At 34.2% G+C, this 20,968-nt stretch overlaps 1 protein-coding gene across 9 annotated transcripts; it reads left to right on the top strand.

Moving 5' to 3' along the window:
* The first annotated feature begins 39 nt into the window (after window positions 1-39).
* On the top strand, window positions 40-20,181 carry MIER3 (MIER family member 3). Of its 9 annotated transcripts, none has more exons than XM_085326447.1 (13): window positions 58-76; window positions 1,177-1,222; window positions 2,127-2,252; window positions 4,276-4,410; window positions 5,818-5,938; window positions 8,198-8,283; window positions 8,460-8,532; window positions 11,035-11,186; window positions 11,641-11,722; window positions 13,887-13,978; window positions 15,706-15,833; window positions 16,005-16,150; window positions 16,246-20,181. In XM_085326447.1, exons 2-13 carry the CDS (start codon window positions 1,193-1,195, stop codon window positions 16,701-16,703), a joined length of 1,629 nt encoding a protein of 542 aa, XP_085182573.1. In that variant the 5' UTR covers window positions 58-76; window positions 1,177-1,192; the 3' UTR covers window positions 16,704-20,181. The 9 variants fall into 9 exon arrangements, with proteins under 9 accessions (XP_085182577.1, XP_085182580.1, XP_085182581.1 ...); XM_085326446.1 differs by having other exon boundaries at window positions 13,884-13,978; XM_085326451.1 differs by lacking the exon at window positions 1,177-1,222 and having other exon boundaries at window positions 40-76; window positions 2,107-2,252; window positions 13,884-13,978.
* The last annotated feature ends 787 nt before the right edge of the window (window positions 20,182-20,968 follow it).

The raw sequence follows: 20,968 nt of genomic DNA, 5'->3' as shown, positions 1-20,968 counted from the left end.
TGCCCGGCCGCGGCCCCCGCCGCTCACTCTCCTCTGCTCTCCCCCCTGCAGGCGTCCTTCGGGAGCTCGAGCCCAGGTTGGTCCTCGCCGCCGCTGCCCGGCCCCGGCCCCGCCGGGCACCTCCGCGCCCGCAGGCCGCCCGCTCCTGCCTGCTCCTTTGCAAAGTTATCCCCTCCTGCCTAGTGGCTTTCTAAGTGCTTCGTGCCCACGTAAATAACTTTAGGCTGCCTGGTTTTTAGAAGAAGGAGATGTGCGTTGAGGAGTTCCTCCGTCTGACTCCGGTTGCTCAAAACTGGGTGCACAAATGAGAACAAAGTTTTTGTAGTGCGTTCAAGTCAGCAGCTCGGCAAAGCCGTGTAGCGCGGAGAGAGGCCTCTCATGTCGTTGCTGATAACTGCGGGCTTGTGTAAAATTCCGGCTTCTTGATAATGTCAGATACATATGTATGTGTGTACACACATAATAAGTATCTAGCAGTAGTCTTACGTATTTATAGGTGTGTGTCAGTATACACACATACACAGAAGATTACTGTAGAGCAGTTGATAGTTCTTTAAAAGCTGCAGAATCTAACACTAGAAAAATTCAATGTAATGTGTAATGTGTAAATGTAATTATTGTAATTGCGGTAGTATTATCAACTATGTTGAGAGCTCTGTGAGACTATGATGTGAATAGCATGTGAATAAAAAGCGTTTTTGTCCTGAGAGTTTCCCAGTGGTACTGTGAACTTTCACAGTATTGTTTTAACCAAGCTAAATAGACAAAGTTTATCTTCATTCCCTGCAAATAAGGAATACTCTTAGCATAATTGCTAAAATATTAAGCCTTAACTCAGAACTGTTAGTGTATTTGAGCATCTCTTCAAAACCTAGAAGCACTGTGAAGAAGGATACTGCTTGCTTTTTTTTTTTTTTTTTTTTTTTTTTTTTTTTTTTTTTTTTTTTTTTTTTTTTTTTTTTTTTTTTTTTTTTTTTTTTTTTTTTTAAGGAGAAGGAACTTTGTAGCTATTTCCTTGATGCTCAGAAGATCTCATATGGAAATAATACTTTAATTCTTTTCTTTGCTGCTTGTAAGCCAAACGTTGCAAAAGAGCGCTAGTATGTAAGAACTAGAAAGGGAAACCAGAAGTGAAAGCGAAATACCATAATCTGTTTGTTTTCTCCATCCTGAAAGCCATAAGAAAGTGAACATGAAAGAACAAAACAAGACTGTTATTTCGGTAATTTTAACTTGAGAACACTGACTTTGAAGTGCAGAATATTTGCATCTTTGAAAGTTGTAGAATGTAATGATAACATTCACTTAAAATTAGAAGAGCACTTTTTTTGATGATTTATGAATAGCCTCTTGAGTATGAAAAAGTGTTGGACTTTAGAGCTGTCACAATAACTTGCTAATTATTGTGATCCATAACCAGAGTCTTGTTATTTCTGTATTCTTCTGTATTTTATTTGAGGCTCTACTGTGTTTGTTCTTCCTTTCCTGATCAAATACTAGAATTTAATTAGTTTTAATAATTTAGTCTCACAAATGAGATACTTTAATCTGCAGTGAGTCTCAGTATTATTTTGTTGGTATTAGGAAACTGATTCGTAATCCATTAGCTGTTTACCAGTGGAAAGGTATGCTAGTTATCATAGCTGTAGATCATAAAGATGTAATGCTACAAATAAAGATCAAAAGCTACAAATCAGAATCTCTGATTTGTAAGGCACAGTTGATGTGCTTGCAATATTTAAAATTTTGTGACATATTTTTTTAACTTAGTCATGATTTCAGTGATGTTTTGGACACTCTTTATTCAGTAAAATTTAATTTGGGATGGTGCTTTCTGAAACTTTGTTTCAATAGTTTACTTACGTCTTCTAAATGCTGTATAGGTCAAGAGAGGAAGTTTCACCTATTTGCTATTTACAAATACAAAAATGGAAGCTCACCTAAAACAGCTATATTTGTTAAGCAGATAGAAGTTTGTTAACATCACTTCACTGAAAGTTCTGACCCTGTATATAAAAGAATGCATGTAACCTTATATTTTACTGCAATGAAGTTTCATGTGTTGGTATAGAAAAAAATGACTTAAATTAGGATTTTTTTTGATAGTTGGCTCTTTATCCTCTGAGGATCATGACTTCGACCCTTCTGCTGAAATGCTGGTACATGATTATGATGATGAGCGAACTCTCGAAGAAGAGGAAATGATGGAAGAAAGCAAAAATTTCAGCTCTGAAATCGAAGATTTAGAAAAGGTAGGGGTGATTTACCTTCTCCTAAATGTTTGTAAGCATTGTACCTGTTTTAGTGAAAGTCTGTTCTTGAACTTGTATAGCATAATGCATTTTCCTGCAAAATGCCTTTGCAGCTTGATTCTTAAAAAAAANAAAAAAAAAAAAAAAAAAAAAAAAAAAGTCAGGTTTAATCAGAATATAATGGTGCATCCTCACAAAAAGACTGAATTTAGTTTTTGAAAGCTATTAGTGTTTTGCTCGTTTTAAATCCTTCCTTTTCATTTAATAATAAGACTTCTACTCTTGAAGAGAAATTACTAAAGCTGAGTTGAGAGTTATGTTATCTAATACCAATTCTTAATACCAATTCTTAGCACTTCTAATTTTAGTAAGTTGAAACTAAGTTAAAATTATACATTGCAAATACTATTACATGACACCTGGCTTTGTTTCATTCTGTTGGTCAATCTCTGTTTTTCCAATTTGGAAACAAACAGTCCTGTGTTAAGCATCATGGATAACATTCATTTGCATAAATGGTGGTTCTCAGTCTCAGTTTCATGAATTTGGCATTTGATGGGTGTACAAAATGACCAGCATGCTCTTTGGCTTCTCCTGTTCTATTTTACACTCTTTAATTACTTGTTTTTCCTGTTAAACCCCTTGTTCATCCATGCCAGTGCGTCTCCCCTTTTATACACGCACAAATTGATGTTAGTTACATTGCTGTTCAATGACCCACTTACATCACTCAACAGAACTGCAGATTTTGGTCAAGAAACTTCCAGGAATGTGTAATTTCTAGCATCAAATCTGAAAATGTGTTTGTGTATTCAATATAAAAAATGTATTCTAAATGTAGAATTGACAATGTTTTTATTGCTACATTTTTGTCCTGATACTTTCCTCTTTACAATTATGTTTTTGCTGGTATGAGCGTGCAATTATGATTGTGAAGCAGTTTGCCAACTCTAGTAGTTAAAATGGAGTTATTACTCCACAAAATGATCTTATTGCTTCAATGATAAAAGGAAAAAGAACTGAGAGCCACTCATCTTAAACACTTTATTACTTTAGGTCCCGATCCTGGAAAGACTTGGACATGAGTTTACGTTTACCCATTGTGAAAAGTCTTTGCAGGACTAAGACCTAGCTGACTAAAGAAAACAAGTAATTTAATCAGTATATGAGTTCAACAAGAAATTTTTAAAGGTAATACAACTTTTAAAGGTATAACTATTGGAAATATTTATAATTCTTTCATGGCTTGGATCAGGTAACACACAAACCTCCAGGGTTTGCTGTTTTATTGATTTGTGGCAAGAGGTATAATATGGTGACATTTAATAAAACGGGTTGATCAAAAACTGTTGGAAAAGCCAATTATAAACAGTTATTCCTTTTACCTTTTGTATCCTTACCTGTCTGTCTTCTGTTACCTTTCCAAGAGTCATTATAAATATATTGTTCAGGAGATGGAAAGAAGGAATAAAAAGTTGCTGCAATGGTTTGCTTTTGTGAGTTTTTTGAATGCACAAAATATCAGTATGTCTTAGCTGTTACTATGTAGGACAAAAGTATTCAAGYTTTTCTGCAGTTCTTGATTGCAGAGGGGTTGTTACATTTTTTTTGTATCTTCCATCTTGATGATACTTACTTATTTGTATATCTTTTATCTTGAAAGAACGTGGGTAAATCACTTAGGCTGTGTAACATGAATCAGAAAATGAGCAAATTTTCAAATAAAAAAACTAAACTGTAATTGATTAGCTTTGAAAAAGTTTTGTTCATTTGTTTATCCAGTAAACAGTTTTCTTCAATAGCCTGGCAGGACTTCACTGTACACCAAGACACATGGTTATGAATTACTTTGATCATGTGCCTGAAAATAGTTAAAAACTGTAATGAAGTTTCCTACTTTCAGTTAGATTTTTCTTTGTTTTTTTCACTTTTGTGTTTCAAAATGCATCTTATCCTCTTAGGTCTGAACTGTTTACAAGTATTTGGCATAATGTTGAAATGTCTGTAAATCCTCTCGTATTAGGAAGGAAACATGCCTTTGGAAGACTTACTGGCATTCTATGGCTATGAACACACGATTCCAGTTATGGCAGGTTCCAGTGCAGATAGCTCTCCAAGTGAACTTGCAGATGAACTTCCAGATATGACTTTAGATAAAGTAAGTCAGAAGCATTTTTCCCTGTATTATGGTTTAAAAGCAGAAGCCCATGTGACCTCAAATTATGTTTCACTGTCTCTTGATGTTACAAAATACATATCTTTGACACTTTTAATATACAGCCCAGAAAACTGTATTGTTCTGAATTCATTCTTCTTCAAGGACATTGAGCATTTGATTTAAATATACTAATTGCACTTACAAGTACATAACAATTTCAGTTGCATTATGTTACTGCAGTCTATTAAAGCACATATGAAGAACTTAATATGTTTTCTTAAAAAAACAGAAATGTTTTTTTTCTGAACAAGTTCTGCATCTTATTTTAATTTATGCAAACTCCAGAAATAATAATAGTTCTGGCTTCCAACATGCGTATCATGCATGAGGACTTCCATAGATAACCCGGAAATGCACTCTTGAATGTTTTGGAATGTTTCTTTCAAATGCGTACTGTTTGGAAAGTTCTCGACTTAGGGGGACAAGAGAAATTAATTTATCTGCAATGACTGCCTGTATTGCATTGCTGATGTAAAACCCTGAAAACTTCATTTTTTTTTGTGATTTGCAGGCTAATTTTAAATTCTGAGGCTTTAAGCTGATTGTTGGCTGTAAGGATTATAAAGTCTGTAGGTATTAAATTTATCTGTTTTTTCTTTACTTTCTGTAAGTATGATGTAATGGTAAACTCCACAGAAAGTAGAGTGTAATGATGGCTCTGCACATCTGATTCTCGTTAGGATTCACGATTGTGTTGAGGCTACAAAAATGTAGTCGGCTTGTTGTCTAATACAGTTCTTTCCCTCTCCAACCTCTATGCGGAGAGGTTCAAACATGTTGGCTAGTGGAGGAAGTGTGCCTTTTTTCTTTTTTTTTCCTTTTAAATCTACAGAAACTTCATTTTTTGTGTGTTTTGGGAAGATAACAGTTTGTCTGTTACCTATGGTTGTCTTCTCTGCAGATGTTTACAGCTGCTCTTGGCAATTTTTTGTCCCCTCAGAGTTTAGGGGCATAACAACCTGTTACAGTTTTGATAGATCTGTGATGCAAAGTGCAACAAGATCTCTAAGTTTTGAAGCAGTTTCCACTGGATTTTTCATTAGAGGCAATTGGAGAAACCTCTGACATTGATGATTGCAGAGGTTGCTTCTTGTGTGTTTTATTTTAATAGGGAAGGAGGGAAAAATGAAGAATCCTTGTGTTCAGCTCTGAAAAGAACAGCTATATTTGTTCTCAGATTTAATAGGAGTGAAGTAGCTTTTTAATTAAGGGAGTACAAACTAAAATTATTTTTGTTAAAACAATTCATTTTAATTATTTGGGACTTGTGATTTGCTGAATTGAAATATGTACTAGTTTATGCTTAATAGTCATTCTGAGGTTTTATTTTTTGATTTAATGCTACAGGAGGAAATAGCCAAAGACCTCTTGTCGGGTGATGATGAGGAAACACAATCCTCTGCTGATGACTTGACACCATCGGTTACTTCACATGAGGCTACAGACTTCTTTCCTCGACCATTAAGATGTAGGAAACCTTATGTTATAATAGAACTCAATACAATATTACATAACTTTTTAGCTTAAAATATCAAAAGAGCAGTATGCTGCTGACTTTACTGGGAGTTGAGGAATGGTGCTTTGCATGATATTTTGAATGGATATTGTCTTTGGTTGGTATTACTGATTACCTAAAAGACCTTATTTTTGTTTCTGTGATCAATACAAGAAATACAATTAATATCTCTACAGCTATAATAACTTTTCATCATTTTTAGTTAATGTGGTGTTGAGTAACGTGCTCCATGATTTCTGATATGTTACTGAATGACACAAATATGTAACCATTCTTTAAATTCAGTGTTCCTCGACCAAAATTATTGCTGCTATTTTTAAGTCAATGGTTCCTTCATTCAGTCTGAGGACATGAATTGAGCTATGATTTCTCTGCAATAATATTTCCCTTCGTATATACAGCACTGTTCCATTGGACCTTGTAGTTGTGTTATATGGGATTGCACCCATGAACCCAACACCACCAAAGTTTCAGCACCCATGAAGCTATTATGGGCAAGATATGACAATGCAGAGTACAGTTATCCAGTTTGGGCTAGGTATTCATTGTTGCCTATTGCACTTGCAGAGGTCAGTGGTGTCCTGGAATTAGAACAATACAGAGGACTTTGTAATGATTTTAATTTGAAAAGTATCTTGAACCATTTCTTTGTCCTTCTAGAGAAGAGGGATGATAGAAGGGATGTGCTTCCTGGGTCATCTCCAGTTGCAGTCCTTTTTACGCTGCTGATTATGTATTTTAAGACATTCATATAGAGAGATACAAAACCCTTAAAAATGGTAATGCCTTTTTTCTTACGCAAGCCCCAAACTTGTTGGCACTTAGATATTGCTTGTGAACTGTTGATGAACATGACACTGAAAATGTGGCAGTTCATGGAAAAAATTGATTAGGCCTTTGTCTTGCTGAGGATTAAGGTCATCTTTGTTTTCTGCTATCATAGTTTTCTGTTAGAATGTTACTCTTTCTCTACTAGAATCCTTGATTGGACATTTTAAAATCAAATAGTCACTATTTCAGGAAGAAAAAGGTCAGTTCTCTGTGCTGTTAGTAATTTCATCTTTTTTTCCAGCCCTGTTAGTTTCTCTGATACTAATAACATTAAGTTTCAAGATAAACATTTCTAACATTTAGTTTATGGTGTCTTTTTAAACTTGGATTAATTGGAAAAAATAGGCATGTTAGTTAATGCCTTCATGTTAGCTTCTGGCCTGCTACTTTTTAACAGCAAAAAGGGATAGACCTGTGAATGGCTGCAGCAGAACAGCATCAGTTCATACAATCTAGAATATTGTTTCTGGTGTTGACCATTCTAGTTAGTCATGAGGAAGAAGTTAAAATTGCAACCATACTTTGAGTGTCCTATTATTGAAGTTTGAAAATACAGAAGAAAAGAACTTTAATCTTATCATAACCATAAATTCCATTTTACTAAGGATTATAAATCTGTAAAAATAGTTACTTCAGAACCAACACCACAGCATTCCATAGACTAAAATATGAATTACTCTACAAAGTACCATCATAAGTTACTTGGAATGCTTCTTTCTTCAAAGAAAAAAAAAAAGTAAATATGAGTAAGCAGTCAGCTGTATTTTGCTGAATGCATTTTGTACATTTCTGCTGTAACCTCATGTTGAGGCAGTCTTGTTTAAAAGAATGTTTTGAATGTCTGTTAAGGTCTCTGATTAAAGGTTTTGTTAGGCAATAAATACTTGCCTTCAGTGTTACTTTCTTTGTGATTAAATGGGGCAGAACCATAGCTGTGGTACTTTTATGTTCTCATACTTTTATATTCTCATACCTTTTTTGTAAGGTATAAGCTTTTATTGAGAAAAAATGATGAAGAAAAGTTGTCTTATTTCTTTTTGACTGTTAGAAATATAGTAGACTGTCTCAATTGCAGTGATAGATGTTTCAGTTCTGCTGTATATGATTAGCAGTACTTTCTGACCTCATGCTATAGTTTGATAGAAATGTAGATTAACAGATTCTTGATCAGTGTTTCCTTGAATAAAAACAGCCGGTCCTTTCAAAAGTAAAAAAAAAAAAAAAAAAAAAAAAAAAAAAAATTTAAAAAAAAAAATAAAAAAAAAAAAAAAAAAATAATTTAAAAAAAAAAAAAAAAAAAAAAAAAAAAAAAAATGTGTAGTTCTGTGATTGACTGAAAAATCTTCCTAGTTAAAAACCTAATTCTTTATATGTCTGAAGCAAACACTACGTGTGATGGAGATAAGGAATCAGATGGTGAAGATGTGGAGGCAGATAATGGCAATTCATCTGAAGATTTGAGAAAGGTAAAAACTATTTCTACAGAAAAGTTAAAATTAAAACTTTATTATTAAGGAAAAATAAGATTTGTAGTACACATTGTACCTTAATTCTGGAATTCTCTGCTGAGTGCCATGTTATATGGCATTTTTTAATGTTTCTATGCATTAAGTTGATAGTTTTGTTTTTGTTGCATCTTCAGGAAATAATGGTTGGTTTACAGTATCAGGCTGAAATTCCACCTTACCTTGGCAGATACAGTGATGATGAAAAGGGTAAGTTCTTCTGACTTTTATTTTTTATCTTATGCTTATATATAGGCATTGATGAAGATATTTTTCTTTTAAAATGTAAGGTAGAAAGTCACTGGCTTAGTTAAAGTATAAAAGACCTTTTTTGAAAGAAAAAGTACTAGAGAACTGAAGAGACGCAACCAAATAATTATTTCTCAGAAATGCTATTCTAAAGTCTTTGAGAGGACATCCTCAAGAATTCATTGGGTTGGGAATGGGAACACTACATTAAGCCTGAAGTATCCAGTAGTGTTAGGATGCAACAAACAGAATGTGTTGAGAAGGAAATATTTTCCTCAGAATATTTTAACTGGGCTTAGAGCATGATTTACATTGAAAAATCTTCAAAACAGTATTTTTCTTTGCTTCCTTTTTGGCAAGCCTAACTTGTATAGGTTACGGAACAAATATGAAGAACATAAAACAATGATCTGTTTTAAAATTCCGTAGCACAAGCAGAAGGTGCAAGTCCTGTGATATATTTTGTGTTTTATAAAGTAAAATGTTGTAAGTATGATGTAACTGCTGTGTGAATTTGAGTTAAAAATGCAATTGTAATAGGGTGGAAAAAATAAAAGGAACTTTTAATATGAGTTTTATTAGGTATCTTTAAAAAAGTTCATTATGAGGAAAAGCGTAGCACATACAGCTGTCGAATTCAAGAAGTAGATACTGAAAGAAATTTTCTTCTGGGTGTGGAACAGCCATGAAATTAAGGAACAATTTTTGACCTTTGTTTGTTAACATATCTCATTCTCTTTTTTTTTCTGCAAGTTTTCAACATTCTCTAAATTACTTGTTTTCAAACTGTAGCATTTTATGAAAATATTATTTTAGTCAAACATATCAAGTCTTTTCACCATTATCCACTGCTTTTCAAATAACAATCCTTCGCAATAGAGAAGAACAAAATTTAGTATAGAGGTGGAAGTATTAGCAAGGCAACATCACTTACGTGCATAAAAGTGTTTGCATTTTTTGAATTTTCCTTGGCCAAAGATAGAAAAGGGCCACTTCGCACTAGCACTTTTTTTAGTGCTAGAGAAAACCAGTGAGAGTCTTGTCCACTGACATGGCCGAGAACAAATAGGTAACTCCTAGCTGAGAGAGCCTGAGTAGCTCCTGTTGACAATATCAGATGCGTATTTCAACAAGAAGAGCTGGGTTGTCTTGTTTGATAAAGGAGGTTGAAGCTGAGCTTCAGGAGTGCTTGGAGAGGTTGGACCTCACTAAATGTATGGAGGTACTGTATTTGGAACATCGTATATACTGGGATAAACAGGGTTTGGGATTTTAGAACTGCTTGGCAGTAATTGAGAAATCGTACCCTTCTGTGTAATGGTGATTCTGTGAAAGCTTCTTCTGTACTCCATGAAAATCTGGTGATGGCAAACAGAGGTTTTATGTTTGCTATGTTACCCTCGCTACTAGAATCATCCTAGATGGCAGTGTACTCTTCTGTAAACCTAACCTTTTAATACTTCTATTTGAAAGTTTTCCCTATTCTTAAGCCATAACAGCACTTGTTGAAGAGGAGTAGTTTTGTTCCTTGCTCTTCATCTCTTGTACTGTAACAGCCACTATGATTGTTTTGTGTATTGAAATGGGTAACTCTCTAATTTTGTATTACTACTTTTGTATTCCTAACAGCACATGAAAATCRTGTGTAATGCTAATCACCACTATTGATCAGAGTAAAGAACGTAGTTTGATTTTAGAATTTGAATGTGTGTGTAGATTGACAAAGGTCCAGGCCAACTCTTGTGTATTTCCAATATACTGTCTTTCAAATATGCTTCTTAAGAGATCCACATGTGATTTCATGTATTTTGAAGTAGAGTAAAATTAAAAAAAAAAAAAAAAAAAGTAGAGATAAATCCTGATATCTTGTAAAATCTGTAATGTAGCCCATAAGGCTAGTTGTTAATGACCAGAAAAGGAAATCATAATATTGTTATTTATATATCCACTCTGTTTTGGCAAACACTACATTTTCCACTAAATTTTAGCAAATTTTAGCTGAGAATGATATTTCAAACATTACATTTCAGAAGAAAAAGGAGAGAGGCAGTGAACTGATCAAAGTGATGTCTTACTCTGTTCCAGTAAACTGTAGCTTATTTGTTAAAAACAGGTGAATAAAACTGAGTGGTTTTGCTGGTTTATTTATATAAGATGATGTGCACATGCACATAATGTGACTTGAATTATCTAGCTGTCATCAAGTTGCTTGTCTGTAAAGACTTTAGAGCTCAGTCCCTTATCCTTATTCCTGATGGAACCTGAATCTCTTCACCACAGCATACTGCAGGGTTTGTCTCTTAACTCAGGCTTCTGGGAAAAAAATGAGCTGCGAATTACAAGTAGCAACATGATGTTTGATTTGACTAGTTCCATGTTCCTGTTTTTTGTCTTTGTGAAAYGGCTTTTTTTATGTTACAGTCTTAAAAATGACCTGATGTTAATAGATTTCTCTTTCAACAGCCTATGAAAATGAAGACCATTTACTTTGGAAACCTGATGTGATCTCAGAAAGCAAAGTTAAGGAATATCTTTTTGAAACTTCTTTAAGAACAGGAAACGAGAAAACGATTGGCAGAATTCCTGACGGAATACATACACGGGACAATGAACAAGTATGTTTTGTATCTTGCTCCATTCGTGACACATTGGTTTGTAATTAGCGTATGTTCTCTTTGGTTGTGTTGTAAAGGCAGTAATATTCAACTTTGTTTGTTTGTTTAATTAGATGTTAATGTTGTCAGTATCTTATTTGTCTTTTTAAGCTTGTGCTTAAGCTTATGAGTATTTGAATGTTGGTAGCTTTGGGGTCTGTTCATGGCATTGCCATGTTCTTAACAAATCCAACTTCTTAAATATTTGCATATAATATTTTACATTTCCTTAAATAAACCCTATCTCAATTTTTGGATAGTTTTCTTTTTGCTTATTTTTTTAAACTTTCATAATGTATAATGATAAATTATCTCTTTTGACATGAGGCATACTGCCTGAATGGCTAGTTTCAGAAGTTTAGACTGGATATTTGCAAACTTTAACTCTTTAAAAAGACTTTCTTCTATTTTTTAGGCACTCTATGAACTTCTCAAAAGTAGCCATAATGTTAAAGAAGCAATTGAGAGATACTGCTCAAATGGAAAGGCATCTCAGGGTAAGAGAGAGAATAACTGATTTTTTCAGAAATGTTTGAAAAAAAATAAATTTGTGTAGAAAAACCTTAAGTAAGAATTAGAATGATAAGCTTATCCCTTTGTGTGATGCCTTTGGCACAAATTAAATATATTCTGACTGTTGGCCGTCTGGAAATTCCTGCTAGAAAAATTTGCTACTGGTATAAAGGTTGCAGGAACAGCTTTTATACCTTTTATCATTTCCTTTCTTCCACTGCTGTTGTGAGAATTGGGATAGATGGCACAGAAGAGGAGCAAGGAAGGGGAGCAATGATTTTGCTCCTGCAAGACAGTTCTCATTCGCAGTAGAGTACTTTTTGAGATCATGGTCAATTACAATACAGCAATATTTGTACTAGAATCAGGAGAACATAGCTGCCAATACAAATGAGCTGCACTTTCTTCCTCACTGCACAGATACTGCAGTGTACTGTTATCACGTTCTATTACTGCAGCCTAAACTGGTTCCTTCGTGTGGTTCTACAGGTCTTGGGTAAAGTGAGGAGAGCTCTGTTTGAATTTACAGTGGAAAGTAAACTTCTATCCTGTCTCTAATTTTATTGCTTCCTAAAATGAAAAATAGAGTTTACCATTTAGCAAAGATGGGTTTTTGTCCAATATTCTAACACGGATGTGTTGCATAAAGCTGAAGTGAACTGTGAGGCCTGGTAGCAGTACCTGGGACATCCTCCATTTCTTAGAACTGGATCCAAAGGGGACTTCAGTGCTTGCTAGATAGGTGCTGTAAAAGGTAAGTATCTATCGTACAGCTGAAGGGGACAATAAGGAGTAGCAGAATGGTATTCCAGAAGAGTCATGTTTTCTGGAAACAGAGGAAAAAAAGAGATTGCATAGAGCTAAAGAATAAATAACAGTCGCAAGGCTGTGTCTGAAATCCTGCAGCTCTTTGAGATACAGATTCTTGGTTCCAGACCACAAGGTACCTCTATCCATTTGTGATTCAGAGCCCCAAATTCTGTCCTGAAGACTAGTACTCACACTCTTTTTTTCAAAGTCAAATGAGTCTTAAAATATCCTAGTTAAAAGTGGTAAGGGATGATAATGCTGTCACTGCTTGTCTTCTAGGGTAACCATTATGCTATGATCTACTCTACCCACTTAAGTTCAGTGCTGTTCTCAGACTGAGAGTTCAATTCCACATCTCAAGAGAATTTCTTAACTTTGAGACTTTACATGGGGATCCGCTCTTTGAAGCTAGGGAAATCTGTAGAAAGGAGTGCAAAATTAGAGAGAAGAAAATTATTTTGTAGCTGGATGATTATCGTTATCTGGGAGCAGAAAGGTCTTCATTCCAGAATCCGCTTCAAGAAGTGTTTTGAAATGTTGTGGGTTTTTTTCCCCCATTGACTTTAAATATCAGCTGACATTTAATCATCACTATGAACTTAAGATGACTGAAATATCTCTCCTTTGTTATCTCCAGATGCAAAGCCATAATCAAGRCAGGAAAGCTAGAATAGTTGAGACAAAACTGATCTTTTTGTATAATTTGAAATACTTTGTCATAAAATGTGTTATGAAATGCTGCAGCCATGCAATAGATCAGCCCCTTGATATTTTTTCTTTAGTGTTTTTAATTGTAAAATTGAAGTTCAATTTCAGAAATTATAGGCTTTGTATTAAAAAAAAATTAAAGCAAGTTGCTTCTTTACTCTTTTTTTCCAACAACCATTGTTCTTTGTATCCTCTGTAAGAAGATACTTTTGAAAAATAATCTTGATATCTTGATGCTTTTTTTCAAATCTTGGATTTTTGATGACAAGTTTCTTTAAAAAGAATAGGAAATGAACACTTCTGAATGCCCTTTGGCCTTGCCTATCAAAGGTATTATAAAGACTTATAAGTAAGAGATTATGATTTCGAAACAAGAATGTAAAAATTTAAGTAGGACATTTGTGCAGCAGGGGAGAGAATGTGGTTCCGAATAACTGAACTATTGTTTATTACAGTGTATTTGGATTTTTATGTATTAGCAGCACAAATATACACACACATATATGTGAAATGTATGTGTGCATATATATACACGTGTATATATATATACACACATACATACTTTTTTATATATAAAAGGTTAGCTGGTGAAAATAAGTTTATTGTATTACTTTTGTAACCGTCTAGAAGAGATGACAGCATGGACAGAAGAAGAATGCAGAAGCTTTGAACATGCACTTCTGATTTATGGAAAAGACTTTCATCTCATACAGAAAAACAAGGTAAGTGGTTTACAGTTAATGGAAGAATTGGTAATGATGTCATGCTGAAACAATACACATGTCAGAAGCCATGCAGAAGAGTGAAATAATAACCAGCATATTGCAACCAACTTGGCATTTTTGTGCTAAATCTATCTCAGCTGTCATGGGAAAAAATAGGGATTGAAAGATGAGTTCAGTACATTATCTCTGAAATACTTGTGTTTACATTATTACCATTTATGAATTTATATTTTAACTTAGTTTAAAAGTTTGTTTTTCCTAGTAGTTTACGCTATTTGTATACAATGACTGTGGGAGGGAAAAATACATCTTAACGTAACCCATTTTTGCCATAGTCACCAGAAAGGTGCAATTCTGCAGAAGAAGACTTACGCCTCTATTCCTAGAATAAAAAATGCTGTAGTCATCTGTCAGTATTCTGGTTTCTAGCTAAAGAAGGCGATCTAATCTTGATCTGGATTGCTTCTGGTTGACTCCATTCCACTTGAAGATTGTGTTCTTTATCAAAAATATGTATCATTTGGTATAGCTGACAATCTGTTTAAATGGATGCTTCCAAACTTTCTGTATGTTTCCTTTAAGTTTTGATGCCATCTAAAGTTTTTTTCTTTAGAAGTCTAACCTTTTTGTCATATTTTAGGTAATGTTTAATAAAGTTGTGTCTCGTGTTGGAACAAAAGTCAGTTAATTCTACTCAGTAGTTGACTGAACCTGTCTTAAGGCAAACATTTAGGTAGTTCCAGTTTTAAATGGAGGAATTTACTAATAAACAGTAATTCAGACAAGATGCCAAAAATGGAGGAATTTACTAATAAACAGTAATTCAGACAAGATGCCAAAAAAGGACTTAACAATACTTTTTTACAACGTGCAGTAAAGCACATGAGTTGATGCATCTGTCACAATGGACCAGAATTTGTCTAGGGAGTTCACTGGATTTTTACCGAGAAGGTAAAATGTCAGAAAGTTTGGGGAAAGATCTTTTTTATTGACAGTTTCTGGTACTCAGGACAGGCTGATACCAGTTTTGTATGGCATCGGTTAGAGGAGATCTAGTGCATGAAGAGATTTAACAAGAGATGCCTCTTTATCGCTGATACTACAGAATGTTAACAGGGAACTATGAGCTGGTGATGATCTGAAATATTTCTGAACCTAATGATGGATATATTTCAGAAGGATATAGTAAAGGTTTGTTCTCTAAGAATCTGCCTTCGCATAGCAATCTCTGCTTTGGGGAAAGAAACAAATGGTTAATGTAGATTAATTATACCTGCTCACAAGACTACAATTTTGGTTTGTTATTTAGATCATTTACTGTTGTGTACATTTGTTGTCAAAGCCTCAGCATTTCCTGACTTTACCAGAAGAAAAAATGCCTAAAGTCTTTCCTGCATTATTTCTCTTAGGTTATTGATATGCTGAGTTTCTTCTTTCTTAAGAGAGTGTCTGTTGTGTAGTATAAAAATATGTAGGTTGTGAATTGAAATGCTTCATGTGTAGCTAGGGGTTTAATATATTTTTTTACATAAGACTGAAGTTAGTACAGTAGAACAGATTACATACTTGAAACTATAGCTCTCTTTAAAATCTCTTAACTGAATTGGCTTTTCCCAGATCCTAAAACAGTAAAACTAATAGTATTGTTGGAATATGGAAAATGGGGAGATGACAAAACATAAGTCTTTGCATTTATTTTGTCAACTGTTCTTGCCTGCCTTTAGGTAAGAACCAGAACAGTTGCTGAGTGTGTGGCTTTTTACTACATGTGGAAGAAGTCAGAACGTTATGATTACTTTGCTCAGCAAACAAGATTTGGAAAGAAGAGATACAACCATCATCCAGGAGTTACGTAAGTAATAGAGTTCTTGGAATATATGTTTTTCTGTTGTAAATTGTGACTATAGAAGATGTTGATTCTCTTCTCAACGTTGCAATGTAATGCTGCAGTGGCAGTGGCAACTCAAATCTCTCTCTGTTTTTAGGGCTTGTTTTTATGTTAACATTATAAATGTTCTTCTAGGGACTACATGGATCGCTTAGTAGATGAAGCTGAAGCACTTGGTGGAGCAGTACATTCTTCAACCTTAACATCAAATAATAGAACAGAATCCATTCCTGATCAGCAGCTGAGCATTCTGAACTCCATCACTGCCAATGAGTTCTCAGGTAAATCAAGAAAAAAAATAAGTATAAGGTAGTATCTTTTTTTGCTGTAGATGTATAAGTAACTTTTATTTACATTGTATTCATCTTTTTTCCAGCACTGACCAATAGTGTAGCTACAGTCTGCCACACTTCTGATGTGAACTGCCTGGATGATGCCTTTCCTCCTATGGACAGCTTACCACGAGCACCAGTTAATCATGTGCCTGTTGGAACAGAAGAATTGCTTAACTTGCCAAGCAATGGTGAAAGTGATTGTTTTAATTTATTTGAGACTGGCTTTTATCATTCAGAGCTTAACCCAATGAACATGTGCAGTGAGGAGACAGAAAGACCTGCAAAGAGATTGAAAATGGGGATTGCTGTCCCAGAATCTTTCATGAATGATGTCTCTGTAAATAACCTTGGTGTGGACTTTGAGAACCACACACATCATATTACCAGTGCCAAAATGGCTGTCTCAGTGGCTGACTTCAGCAGTCTATCTGCAAATGAGACAAATGGTTTTATCAATACCCACACTCTACACCAACATACCGCCCTTCACTCAGAATGACTCTGCGGAGAACTAAACAAACAGTGGGTACTTTATGCAGTAGTAGTGAACTTGATGGGAGCTATCAAGTTTGCTTAGTCTTTCACTGGAAGTTTGAACTTTATGACATCAGTGATGTCTTTGTATGTATAGAACTATATCTTGATTTATCAAGAGTAATTTCTTTTTTTCAGTCCATAAATGTGGAAATGTCATACGATGTTCGGCAGAGTTTGGACTAAGAGAACTCTGTGGTGCAGCTTTAAGCTCTGCTTCAATTTTTTTAAAGCCTGTAGACAGAGGCCACCATTTCAAAACCAGCACAGAAGTTCTGAACTGATTGGAGTGGCTTTTTAGTCTAAGTTACTTTTGCCGTAACAGATGCAGTGGAATAACAATGTTTACAGGTACCGATCCTGATCCCTGCTCAATGTAGCATTTTTTTTTTTTCTTATAAAGGCAGGGATGGGTTTCTTTAATTTAAACTGCACAAACGTACAAGGATGTTTTTTAAATGGAACCTTCTCTCATGTGATACTAAACTAGAGCACTTCAGTTTACAAAACAGCAAGTTCATCTTGGTGGAAGCTAGCACAAGGGACTTAAAATGAGTAAAGTATGAAGACCTACGCTTGGATGCTGTTGCAAAATTACAGGCCATGGCTACCTTACACAGAAGTAATTATTACTGCCAGAGGTGTCTGTGTACTTTAAACTTACTGGCTTAAACAGATGCATTTTAGCCTATTGTATTCTGATGGGTTTGTCCACAACTTCGACGAGTAATGTAATCGTGTAACTTACCTTTTCCTAAGGCAGCTGATGTTGTATAAAACTACAGTCGGCACAGCTTAGGATTTACCACTAAATGGTTTACATTTTGGAAGACATCTTAAATTGTTTAGAGCACTGCAGTTCAAAGTGTTACAGTTTTGAGGGACTATCTAATTCAGATAGAAGTAGTCAAACCTTGAAGTATATATCTGAAAGTTTTTCTTCAGTGTGGATTGCATTTGCTTGTTTTGGCAAGTCATAGACTCAAAAATGGCACTTCATTACCCTGGTCAAATAGGCAATGACAGGAGTAAAAAAGTTTCCCGTGAAAGTAACTATTTAACTTCTGTAAATTTTTATTCTGAACACTGAGTGCAATTTAGCCATCCACTAAGCTTCTGTCTTGAAAAGGATTGTTCTAATTCTTCTGGAAGTGTCAAACCAAACATAGTATTGGCTTGTAATATGTTCTTGTAGCATACAGCTTCAAGTTTTTTTTTTTTTTTTTAGTAAGAAACTGCAATTTATTTCAGTAGGATTACGCCTTTCCCTCCATACTTTTCTTTGCACTGTTCATATCACAAATCTAATTGCCACTAACTTGTTTTCATTAACTAAATGATTAAGTTTGACTGCATTGTTGATATTTGTAATAATTGCTTCAAGGTTATGCTGAATAATTAGAAAGTAGTGATTTTAAATATTTGAAAGGGAAGAGGGTATTTATTATGCATACTGTGAACTGCATTGACATCCTGAGTTTTGGATGCAGCGTATAGAGTTTTCTTTAAAGCATTGTAATGAAGATTGCTTTGAAGTGTTTACGCAATAGCACATTTACCATTTTTTAAAAAAATAGTTTAGCACAGTGGACAAAAGTAGAGATAATTGTGTAATCAATTCTTAACTTATACATCTGAAGTATGTAATTCTAGTAAGTACACAGTAAATAACGGGTAGCCTTGGCCCTGTGTTGTACTCTGACATTTTTAGCCAAGTTGTCAGCTTCTTGTTGCTGTGTTTTGTGCTGAATTTTGTACCTTGTTTCTTTTGTTTATGAATCAACACATTTTCTGTAATTTTGTAAAATACTGGCCATAATCCTTCATTGTTATACATTCAAGTTTAACTATGGGTTTACAGTGAGTGGCTGGTCTGTATAAAAATTCATTATACAAAGATGGCTGAATGCTTATACCAGTTGCACTTAAATGAACATGCCCATTCTCATTAGCTGATGCAGTAATATATTCAGTTTATCTATGCATTGCTGGGATCTTAATGTAGACAGAGGCTTGTCTAAGGTTTGAGTTGTCAGCAAGTTGAATGGACACTTTAGTTATTTAATAAAAACTTTTGACCAAAATTCAGAAAATGATATGAGAGAAAAATGAATTCCGGCTAGTCTAATAGATTTTTAAATGCTGATCTTATTTAGCCTGTTGGCTAGCTAGCTGGTATCGTTTACTTTTAATTCCTTGTTAAAATGAGGCAATAATTTGCAAGATTTTGTAAATATGTAAATTCTTCATATCTTTTTAGATATCTATTTCAATATTTTCTGACTACTTCTGTGTATAGTAACATTTTTGTGCATGCTTGATGTGACATTCATAAATTTGTACCACTATGACTTTATCCATGTAAAATAACTATTTATTGAAGTTTTTCTTTTAAAAGCTGGATTTACTTATTTTTCTCTCAGTTTAAACATTTAAATGGAGAACTTGTTACTGTTTATTAAAAGAATTGCGTTTTGAAAGTCAGCATGAAGATAATTGAATTGTAACCATATGAAGAAATACTGCCTTGGTTCTTAGATGGTGAAGCACAATTCTTATAACAAACTGTGATGAATTCTTTGTTCTTTGCCACACTCTTTCTTCATACAAACAAACCAAAAATACATAATGGGCAATTGCAGTGTTGGTAAATGTATCCTTTTTATGTACAGGGAGTCTGAAGAGGATAGCTGATTCATTTAGAAGTGTAACTGGTGCTGTGATTATAGCAATACTTTTACTTTTGTTAGTCATACATCATCTTCTCATGCTAGATTTTTAAATGTTTAGTTTTCCTCTTGTCATGGTCAAACTGCTGAATTTACTTGAAGGATGTACAATACTGTTTGAAGAATACTAAATTGTGTACAATTAGGTCAATGAATTGTGCAATTGTTTCCTGTTTTTAAGTTTTAAAACTGAGTCAAAAATGTATGAAAACGTCAGATCCAGTAGAACATAGTGATACTACTTAATTTAACCAAAGTCTCTAGTGAATATTTCAGCTTTGAATGTAAACTAATGGATAAACTGACCACAGGGACACTATTTTGCCCAGCATTACAAGCACATTGTCTACAGATGGGGAAACTAAATACAGTAATTTATAAAATAATTACAAGGTAACTATTTTTTTTATTACTATTTTTCATTGAAAGAAGGAAGATACTATCAGTTGTAAAATACAGTAGGTATGGTTATAGTCCTTTTAATAAATCAGAGATTCCAGTTATTCTCARTTCAGAGTAAGTACCCTGTGCATAACAACAGATTTAGTGACAATCGGAACAGGTTTTAGTATCAGATGTTCAAGAGGAAGTCGCTATTGTTGCATTGGTTTTAATATTTGTACATAAACACTGATTTTTTTGAGCATTATTTTGTATTTGTTGTACTTTAATACCTGGTGTACAGTTCCAGAAATAAATGTCTGGAAACCTTTCTTCACTTGTGAAGCTTTTCATGTATCTGCACCACGTTTACTACTTCATTTTCCAAATTATTTAGCAGTAACTCTGAACACGTTTTAGGATGCTCCAGGGAATACTAAACTGCACACTATCATTGTACTTAAGGTTACAGAAAGAAGAGTGAAAATGTGAAAAGTACATTATGTAGATAAAGCGATAAAGTTAGTAATTATTTCCCTCAAACACTGTGGCTTAAGCATAGCAAGGGCTTAGATGAGGCTTAAAAGTAGCTTCAGAGTAACTGTTCACTGCAGTATAACTCAGTATTCAAGCCATGTGGCTTACCACTTACACTCCCAGTCCTTTATATAAGAAAACTTGCCAAAATCCATATATCCACTTAAGTCCACACATCAGTCTAGATTATAGATGTGGATATGAAAAGTTCTACAGTGCTTAAGCTAGAATAGTTGAAATAAATACTAGAGCTTCTTTTTTTTTTTTTTTTTTTTTTTTTTTTTTTTTTTTTTTTCATCAAGAAAATAGATGCTAATCTTAGAAGTAATACTGTGCTTTTCAGAGTCCAAGAACTTAAATACCAATTCTGTCAAAGGATTAGTGGTGCAGCTGCCTAGGCCCAAAGTCCTTGTACAATGGTTGGCCCAACAAAGCTTCAGGTAAAGAAAGGATTACTTTTTAAATTAGGTTGCTTAGTGCAAGGTGATAAAATTCTGAATAGCAATAGAAGTAATTTGTCAAGTAGTTTAAGGAGATTTACTTCCCCTTCCTCTTAGGAGCTAGGACAGATAACAGATTTGGA

Source organism: Rhea americana, unplaced genomic scaffold, assembly GCF_003343005.1.
Source record: "Rhea americana isolate MKP2758 unplaced genomic scaffold, rheAme1 scaffold_13, whole genome shotgun sequence".
Taxonomy (NCBI): Eukaryota; Metazoa; Chordata; class Aves; order Rheiformes; family Rheidae; genus Rhea; species Rhea americana.
Note: the sequence above shows the minus strand (reverse complement) of the source record. Positions and strands in the feature narration are given on the sequence as shown.